At 34.4% G+C, this 10,000-nt stretch overlaps 2 protein-coding genes across 2 annotated transcripts in view; one reads left to right on the top strand and one right to left on the bottom strand.

Moving 5' to 3' along the window:
• Nucleotides 1-777, top strand: part of LOC135210219 (transmembrane protease serine 4-like) — a 1,359-nt gene extending 582 nt beyond the window's left edge. The window contains 1 exon segment of the mRNA XM_064243055.1: nucleotides 1-777. This exon segment is cut by the window's left edge and continues 40 nt beyond it. Coding sequence (XP_064099125.1) covers nucleotides 1-410 — 410 coding nt within the window. The 3' untranslated portion in view covers nucleotides 411-777.
• The window catches only part of LOC135210218 (location of vulva defective 1-like), a 47,932-nt gene extending 38,349 nt beyond the window's left edge, over nucleotides 1-9,583 (bottom strand). The window contains exons 1-3 of the mRNA XM_064243054.1: nucleotides 9,426-9,583; nucleotides 2,146-2,330; nucleotides 1,453-1,570 (exon numbers count right to left, since the gene is read on the bottom strand). Of these exons, the coding sequence (XP_064099124.1) occupies nucleotides 1,453-1,570; nucleotides 2,146-2,330; nucleotides 9,426-9,531 (409 nt within the window). The 5' untranslated portion in view covers nucleotides 9,532-9,583. The remainder of the gene's footprint in view (nucleotides 1-1,452; nucleotides 1,571-2,145; nucleotides 2,331-9,425) is intronic.
• Nucleotides 9,584-10,000: the final 417 nt, after the last annotated feature.

Here is a 10,000-nt window from a genome sequence, read left to right as displayed (position 1 = left end):
GTGACTTGGCTTTCGACACGGCAACATCACCAGTCTGTCTCCCTCCGCCGGACTGGGTTCCCACGACCGGACAAGCCGTCACGGTAATAGGCTGGGGACGAATGTGGGAGAACGGCCTGTCCGCCTGGTTCCTTCGGGAGGTCACGGTCAACATCATAGAAGGGTCGAAGTGCAAAGAGGTTTTCGAAAAAGACTGGACGACTGGCATGATATGCGCCGGCGCCCCAGGGAAGGACGCTTGTCAGGGGGATTCGGGAGGGCCCCTCCTGCTCAAAACCGAAGACGGCACGTGGGTTCTCGTTGGACTGGTGTCCTTTGGCATGGGGTGCGCCCGGGAGGACATTCCGGGAGTTTATTTGAATATTGCCCCGTTTCTTGATTTCGTCAATGCTTCCTTGTTGTTGACATAAAATACTAAGGAGAATGTGTGAGGCTGGGCGGTTATATAGTTTAGTGAGCCATGGAAGCTTTGCCTTGGGCGGAACACCTGAATTTGACGTTGGTTAACGAAGGAAGTTAAAAGCCATCTAATATTTTTTAGCATTAACCGTTGAACAGTATCTAGCTTCAGAAAGCAATCGTTTTAATAGCTGGAAAACAGCCCAGCTGTTTTGAATGTTTGGTCGATATAAAAACTGTATAAAAAGTACTTTTATCAGATTCTATTCTTAGGATTATGCTCATCTATTTAATACTGATTTTTAATCTTTGTCGTGTACTTTATTTTTATTTACTTTTGTAAAACCGGGAACTAATAAAATATGCCAAAGACTTTTAGTAGCATTGTTGCTTTTCCAACCAATAAAACATTGAACTTAGAAAGATTTTGGAAGTTGAAAAACAAACTTTTATTAATGAGATCTATAAATAAATGAACGACCGACAAAACTGGTGGTGCTTTTGACAAATTATTGTAAAAAGTAACGTCGCCACGGCCTTCAAAAGCAATTTTTGAGTTTCTAGTGAAAATGTGGCTCAGATATTTATACGCAACTTATCATTGAAGGAAGTTAAATGAAGCACATGATTCAGTGTTTTTACTGCATCTGTCAAGGTAAGACCGTGAGTATCTTTGAATAAATTCGAAAGTAAGGTTATCAAAATCTTAGTGGGCCAGTGCAGCAGAGAATTTGCGAAGGTTTAACATTTATTTCACTGGTAACAATACCATTTTTATTTGATTTTGAAAGTAAGGCACGAATTAAAAATATTTCATTGTACAGATTATATGAAGTCGTTTAAGCTTTAAAAATTTCCTTGACTGACAATGTTAACAGGCAGTCTGAATAGCAGTCTTTTGATAACAGGCTAAGTGGTGATGTAGTTGTCAGGTAGAACTAAAATTAAAATTGTATACTTAATTAAATTGAAAACCACTCCTACTTTAAGGAGCATGGTGTGAAGCCTATCCTGTCCTATAGGAAAGAAAGAGAGAGAGAGAGAAATAGTTACCTGGACCGTATCCAAAACAGCCGGTTGATAGGGGTCCTTTAGGGGTAACTGGTTGAGCTGTAGACGAATTCGGCCAAGTTTCTCCCAGCTTTTTGCAGCGGTAGCTGACTGTGAAATTCTGAGAAAGAAAATAAAATTCACTTGAAGATAAATGATGTCAAAGTACGGTTTTCCTTTTGATTGCCTATAGATGATTTTTATTAAAGTACATGTTTAGGTTTGTTTTTTTTACAGCAGAGAGGTGGCAGTGGTTGCCGCATGCTAACGTTGGTGCATTATTTCTGCAACCCTTTTCTTAAAATAATAGCAGTTGCACAATGACATCAGATCAGTATTCAAAACTTGAGATACTTGGTAATTATTTCATCACAAACAGCTTTAGTTGTGTGTATGACAGGGATTATATAGAAAGCAATGTTGAACTTTACTTTTTTTTTTGTTATTGTCTAGTCTTGGAAAAAGCTTTTGCTTATATCCAGTAGGTAGGCTAGAATAAGCGTCCCTTGTGCGTATTTTTTAAAATTAATATAGGCATTGTAATTTTATAGCATTAGATTCTAGTGGATTAAACAGTTGCCAGTTCCTTGGACAGATCAGAATTCATAATTTGATAATCTAGTTTTCTGTAGTTCATGCATGCATAGTCTCTCTCTCTCTCTCTCTCTCTCTCTCTCTCTCTCCCTCCTTCCTTACCTTCGTATCAGGCCAATCGGGATCTGAAGAAAACTTGACAGGCTCCAGTATCATGTCCTGCCCTATTCCTCTCGTGAAGCGAGAAACTGCATTTTCGACAGCCATAATGTTCAGGGGAGACTTGATTATTTTGATATACGTCTGTGTTGACTTCTGGAACTTCATCCATGGTTGGAAGCTGGGATCTGGAAAGGTAGTGTTGTTCAATTCAGGGACTCTGATGGAAAATAATGTCAGCAATGATGGCAGTGATATGCACGGTAAGCAGTTAATAGTAATAATAATAATATAAACACTTTATATGGAACAATGCCTGCCTACAGGGGCCATTGACTTGAAATTCAAGCTTCCAAAGAATAATGTATTATTATGATGATAACCCTTATTCGGCCAACATTAGGGACCCAGTGACTTAAAATACATGCTTCCAAAGATTAAGGTGTATTAATTATTATTATTATTATTGATTATTTTTTTTTTTTTTTGCTCTATTACAGTTCTCCAATTCGACTGGGTGGTATTTATAGTGTGGGGTTCCGGGTTGCATCCTGCCTCCTTAGGAGTCCATCACTTTTCTTACTATGTGCGCCGTTTCTAGGATCACACACTTCTGCATGAGTCCTGGAGCTACTTCATCGTCTAGTTTTTCTAGATTCCTTTTCAGGGATCTTGGGATCGTGCCTAGTGCTCCTATGATTATGGGTACGATTTCCACTGGCATATCCCATATCCTTCTTATTTCTATTCTCAGATCTTGATACTTATCCATTTTTCCCCTCTCTTTCTCTTTTAACTCTGGTGTCCCATGGAATTGCGACATCAATGAGTGATACTTTCTTCTTGACTTTGTCAATCAACGTCACATCTGGTCTGTTTGCTCGTATCACGCTATCCGTTCTGATACCATAGTCCCAGAGGATCTTTGCCTGATCGTTTTCTATCACTCCCTCAGGTTGGTGCTCGTACCACCTATTACTGCAAGGTTCTGTGCAAGTGCCGGACATTCGCTTGCTATGTGATTTATGGTTTCATTTTTCGTATTGCACTTCCTACATATGGGAGAGATGTTATTTCCGTCTATCGTTCTTTGAACATATCTGGTTCTTAGGGCCTGATCTTGTGCCGCTGCTATCATTCCTTCAGTTTCCTTCTTTAGCTCTCCCCTCTGTAGCCATTGCCATGTGTCATCGCTGGCTTGTTCTTTAGTCTGTCTCGTGTATTGTCCGTGCATTGGTTTGTTGTGCCAGTCCTCTGTTCTGTCTGTCATTCTCCTGTCTCTGTATATTTCTGGGTCTTCGTCTACTTTTATTAGTCCTTCTTCCCATGCATTCTTTAGCCACTCGTCTTCACTGGTTTTCAGATATTGCCCCAGTGCTCTGTTCTCGATGTTGACGCAGTCCTCTATACTTAGTAGTCCTCTCCCTCCTTTCTTTCGTGTTATGTATAGTCTGTCCGTATTTGCTCTTTGATGTAGTGCTTTGTGTATTGTCATATGTTTCCTGGTTTTCTGATCTATGCTGCGGAGTTCTGCCTTCGTCCATTCCACTATTCCTGCGCTGTATCTGATTACTGGCACTGCCCATGTGTTTATGGATTTTATCATATTTCCGGCGTTGAGTTTTGACTTGAGTATCACCTTGAGTCTCTGCATATATTCTTTCCTGATCGTGTCCTTCATCTCTTGGTGTTTTATATCCGCTCCTTCCATTATTCCCAGGTATTTGTATCCTGTCTCATCTATGTGCTTGATGTTGCTCCCATCTGGTAGCTTTATCCCTTCAGTTCTCGTTACTTTGCCATTTTGTATGTTGACTAAGGCGAATTTTTCTATACCAAACTCCATCCTGATGTCCCCAGATACAATCCTTACAGTCTGGATTAGGGTATCTATTTCCTTGATGCTCTTACCATACAGCTTGATGTCCATGAACATCAGATGGTTGATTCTGTTGCCTCTTTTCTTGAGTTGGTACCCGGCATCCATCTTCTGTAGTACTTTTGTCATGGGAATCATGGCTACTACGAATAGTGGGGACAGTGAGTCGCCCTGGAAGATCCCTCTCCTGATATTAACCTCTGCTAGTCTTATTCCAGAGCTTGTAAGTATTGTATTCCAGTGCGCATTGTATTGAGGAAGCTGATGGTGTTTTCCTTTGCCCCATATATTTTCAGGCATTCTATTAGCCATGTTTGTGGTATCATGTCGAAGGCTTTCTTATAGTCTATCCATGCCATGCTTAGGTTGGTTTTCCTTCACTCCTTCACCTACTGTTCTCCATTACCATTTTGTCTATCAGGAGCTGGTCTTTTGTGCCCCTACACTTCCTTCTGCAGCCTTTCTGTTGGTGGGGGATGGTCTTTGTCTCCTCTAGGTAATTGTATAGCCTTTCACTGATGATACCTGTTAGTAACTTCCACATTATTGGTAGGCAGGTGATAGGCCTGTAGTTACTGGCTATATTTCCTATTATTATTATTATTATTATTATTATTATTATTATTATTATTATTATTATTATTATTATTATTATTATTATTTATTATTTATTTATTATTTATTTATTATTTATTTATTATTATTAATTATTAATTTTTGATATTATTATTAATTATTATTATTAATTATTAATTATATTAATTATTATATTATTATATTATTATTTTTTTTTTTTTTTTTTTGCTCTATCACAGTCCTCCAATTCGGCTGGGTGGTATTTATAGTGTGGGGTTCCGGGTTGCATCCTAGACCCTCCTTATTATTTTATTGATTATTAGTTATTGATTATTATTTTATTATTATTATTATTATTATTATTTATTATTATTATTATTATTATTATTAATTTTAGTTAATTAATTATTATTATTATTAATTAATTATTTAATTAATTTTATTTAATTAATTATTAGTTATTAAATTATTATTATTTTATTATTTAATTATTATTAATTTATTAAATTAATTATTATTCAATTATTATTAATTATTAATTAATTTATTGTTATTAATTAATTATTAATTATTATTAGTTAATTATTAATTATTAATTATTAATTATTATTATTGAATTAATTAATTTTATTATTAATTATTTATTAATTCTTATTGAATTATTGATTTTATTATTAATTATGATATATTATTATTAAATTATGATTATTATTTACTTAACTTAATTATTATTATTTATTAATTAATTAATTAATTATTATTAATTAATTATTATTATTAAGCTTAATTGATTATTAATTAATTAATTTATTATTAATTAATTAATTATTATTAATTATTATTATTATTAATTAATTAATTATTATTAATTATTAATTATTATTAATAATATTATTAATTATTAATTATTAATTATTATTAATTAATTAATTAATTAATTAAAATTTATTCGAATAATTAATTATTATTAATTAATTAATTAGTTATTAATTAATAATATTATTAATTAACTTAATTACTTGATTAATTAATTAAATTATTATTATTAATAACTTATTAGTTATTAATTAATTATTATTATTAATAATTATTATTATTAATTTTAATTATTATTAAGTTAATTATTATTAGTTAATTAATTAACTTATTATTAATTAATTATTATTATTAAATTATTTATTATTATTATTTATTAGTTTAGTTATTAATTTTATTATTATTAATTTTTAATTATTATTAATTATTAAATTATTATTAATTTTATTATTATTATTTTATTATTATTATTTATTTTTTCTTACATCGTCGTTACCCGCACCCCACCCCCACTTCCTTTACTTCATTTCAATTCATTAGATTATTATTATTATTATTATTATTATTATTATTATTTATTTTAAAAAACTACCTTAGAAGTAGAATGAGGCTTAAAATGAAGAAACAAATCCACAGTTGTGTATAAGAACATATTTCTAAAGATAAATCTGTACAGAAAGCTTTCGGGAATCTATTCGATTCCCTTTCTCAATCTTGACGTGTTGATGTGAACCCCAACCAAGTAAACATAAAAGGACCCAAAACAAGCCAAGTTGTTTATAAAATGAAGAACCGGTCGTTAAACGAAGACCACTTAAAGGCGTTCCCGACGATTGGCGGGGCTTTCTTCAGAAAACGACGTTATTGCCTGGTCTTGTTTAGCGACTGGTTCCTTAGTTTATAAACTACTCCGCTTGTTTTGAGTCTCTTTATATTTACTTGGTTGGGGTGTTACATCAGCGCGTTAGATTAATAAAAAGAAGAATCGAACAGATTCCCGAAAGCTATCTGTGCAGCTTTATCTTTAAATATATGTACACTCGGCAAGGAATGTTAAGATACAGTTTTTTTAAATCTTCGGACATATAGTGTTCAATAATGCCACACCTGGCAACTCTAGAAAGGGGGCGGAGCTTCAAAATCATAGCGTTTGTTGCTTTCTAGATTTCCATTAACTTTACACCATAAGATTCTGTAGAGGTCCTTTAATAATTTATACTTGAATGTAGATTTGGTAACGTCAGTTCAGGGCAGAATATCGATCATCCTTTTTTAAAACCTACTGTGAAACCTTATTTATATGTTTGACACTAAACTGACGTAACATTCATGCGTAATTGAAGACGGATCTTAAACAATGAGAGAAAGTGTTTTAAAATTTGGTCAGTACTTGTGGAAATCCTGAGGAACAATACAGTAAAGAATGAAATATTATGACGATAGAGAGAGGGCGCGCAAGCATACGCCTATCGATAGATACTTAATTCATTAAATTTACTTTGAGAGATTAAGTGACAATATTTTTTTTTTCAAATTTTTCAAAAGTGGAGAGAGAGAGAGAGAGAGAGAAACAATTTGGAAGTGAAGAAGAGAGAGAGAGAGCACAAGCATAGGCCTATCTATAGAGATACTTAATTCATTATATCTACTTTGAAAGATTGAGAGATAATATTTTTTCAAATGTGCTTTAAAAGAGAGAGAGAGAGAGAAACTTGGAAGTGTGTGTGTGTGTGAGAGAGAGAGAGAGAAACTTGGAAGTGTGCGTGTGTGTGAGTGAGAGAGAGAGAGCATAAGCATAGGCCTATCTGTATAGATACTTAATTCATTATATTTACTTTGAAAGATCGAGTGATAATATTTTTTCAAATGTGTTTTAAAAGAGAGAGAGAGAGAGAACAAAATCTGCTTACGTGAAAGCTTAGGCCTATTTATAACTACTTAATTTCATTATATTTTCTTTGGGAGATTGAGTGGTAATATATATATTTTTAAAGTATGTTTTAGAAGTGGAGAGAGAGAGAGAGAGAAATTATAGTATTGGTGACGGACTTGTGACGGGGAAAGGCAGAAGAAAGAGCGGCGAGTCGGTGCACAGATAGATACCTGGGAAACGGGGTGATATGACTGCCAAGATCGTGCTGCACTATGCTAGATAAAATTTGAAGGATCATAATATTCAAGTTAATTCTCTAAGAAATTCATATCCTAATCTTGATTTCATTCGACAGTTGCCATAACATTCAAAGATTGTAAAAAGACGTGGAAAATTTTAGACACAGGCTGCGGTCATTCTTGCTCTCTTGATATAGTCTGTACTTTTGAAAATCGGGGTTCATCCACAAATCATTCCCGAAAAAAGCTGTTTTAAGTAAAAATAGTTATTACCACAAATAACTCAATATGTATTGCACAGGCAATTAAAGTTTTATATCGTGCAAATGATGCTGATGTGTTGGGAGATCTTTCAGCCTCGCAGCAAAGAAATGCATTTACGAACTGCTTTGTAATGGGAGCATAAAGCCAGAAAATCTTTTGAGCTGACATGCTACTTTAACCTTGATAAAGATTTATGTTTAAAGACGGTAGCTTTGTAAACAGCAACTAGCATTTGATCCATGTCAACGTCAAAGTAATCAAAGTGTGAAATCCGTTACGTAAGCCAGTATCCAGTGACGTGCGCTTTCCCGCTCGAATTTCTAGGGCTCCTCCACATCATAGAAAACGCTCTTGCGGATGCAACTAGATTTGCTCAACCTACCTTAGCCTTAGCAACATTGGCTGCCATTGACGTCAGCTAACATTAAACGCTTTGGAATACAAACATGAGTTTGTAGAAGCTAAAAATAATTGCATTCGCCACTTACAATGATACAATAATATTCCCTTTCATGAAGGAAAACGAGTATATATTGTCGTCGTTGTCGTCGTGATACATGGTACTACAATCAGAAATTCACATTCTATCTACCAGATCTCTATGAACGAATCCATCTGAGAAATTCCAATTACTTCGGACATATATCGTGTTTTTAAGTATCTGAACGGTTTTGTTTTGCAGTTTTAACTAATATGATATAATTTGCAGTGTATTTTCATATTCTAGATTAAATTTAGCGATATTATGTCTTTTCAGTAAAAACAAATGGGAAATTCGATGAACGAAAGCTAATGAAAACTGTATCTTCAGTTTCCTTGTCGAGTGTACATATACATAACTGGATTTGTTTCACCATTATTATTATTATCATCATCACCATCGTGATTCATAAATAATCATTAAGCTACTGATGTGTAATTTCCAATCCACGCTACTTCGGACATATCCCTGATGGGAAATGATCACCGAGGGGGAATTACAAGAGATAAATGGATCGGTACCGCCAGATCTCGATCCTTCGACACAGTACCTTTCCAACGACCCCAGTCGACGGTAGCCACTGCAGTCATTGTAGAGGTACTGTGTCGAGGGATCGAGACCCGGCGGTAGCTACAGATCCATTTATCACTTATAATCCTCCTTCGGTGATCATTTCCCATCGGGGATATTCCCTAAGTAGCGTGGATTGGATATTAAATGACTTAGTAGCTTATTATTATTATTATTATTATTATTATTATTGTTGAGATGAGCCTTATTCACATGGAACTAGCCAACATACAGGTGCTAATGACGGGAAATTCAAGCTTCCAAAGAATATGGTGGTGTTTGAGAGAGGTGAGAGAAGGTATGAGAAAACACACAAAAGAAGAGAACAGAAGAGTTTCATTTATCATTAACTTATTTATGTGCACATGTAAAGATAATACTCCTAAATTTACTAGTGTTGATTGTCTTTATTTCAAGACATTCTCCTCATTAGGGAAATGAAAAAATGTGTTTCTGAGATCACAATCCGTTTGATAAGCAGTCTTACAATTAGGACGAGAATATATTTTTAAATATTGCATTTTTTTTATAGCAATCATCTTTCCCTCATCTTGAGTTTGTTTACTAAGACAGCGCAGCTCTCACCTTCCATCTTGACGGTGTATACCATTTTGTAGTAGCCGTAGTTGAAAAACAACGGCGGGATCATTAATTCCGATTTGTTCCAGGAACTCAGAACTCCAAATATCATCACGTCGTTCACTTCCTCCCCAGTAAGTTCGTTGACTGTGCGTACCTCCCAGAGTTTCCTGTGAAGAGAAAAGCCAATTTGATAAATTTATCGTGATGAAATGGTATCTACTTTGACAGATTAACAACAACAAAAATACTAACTGCTTAGTGCCTGAAATCTCATTGAAATGGGGAAACGCTGAGCCCTTATTTGTATTTGTTTTATCCATGGTTGCACTTAATAACTCATCTCTTCTTTCTGTGTTACCTTTCACCTTCTGTTACTCCTTTCAGATGACCACCATATTCTTTAAAACCTTGAATTTTAAGTCTATGGCTCCTGTGGTAGGCTTGTTTCATCTGAGTAAGGTTCATCTTCTCATGATAATATCTGAAGTCTTCTTTCTGTTTCCTGTTTCTTTCTGTTGCTTCTTTTTAATGAACACCATATTCTGTGGAAGCTTGAATTTCAAGTCGGTGGCCCCTGT

The sequence above is a fragment of the Macrobrachium nipponense genome, chromosome 39 (assembly GCF_015104395.2).
Source record: "Macrobrachium nipponense isolate FS-2020 chromosome 39, ASM1510439v2, whole genome shotgun sequence".
Classification (NCBI taxonomy): domain Eukaryota; kingdom Metazoa; phylum Arthropoda; class Malacostraca; order Decapoda; family Palaemonidae; genus Macrobrachium; species Macrobrachium nipponense.
Note: the sequence above shows the minus strand (reverse complement) of the source record. Positions and strands in the feature narration are given on the sequence as shown.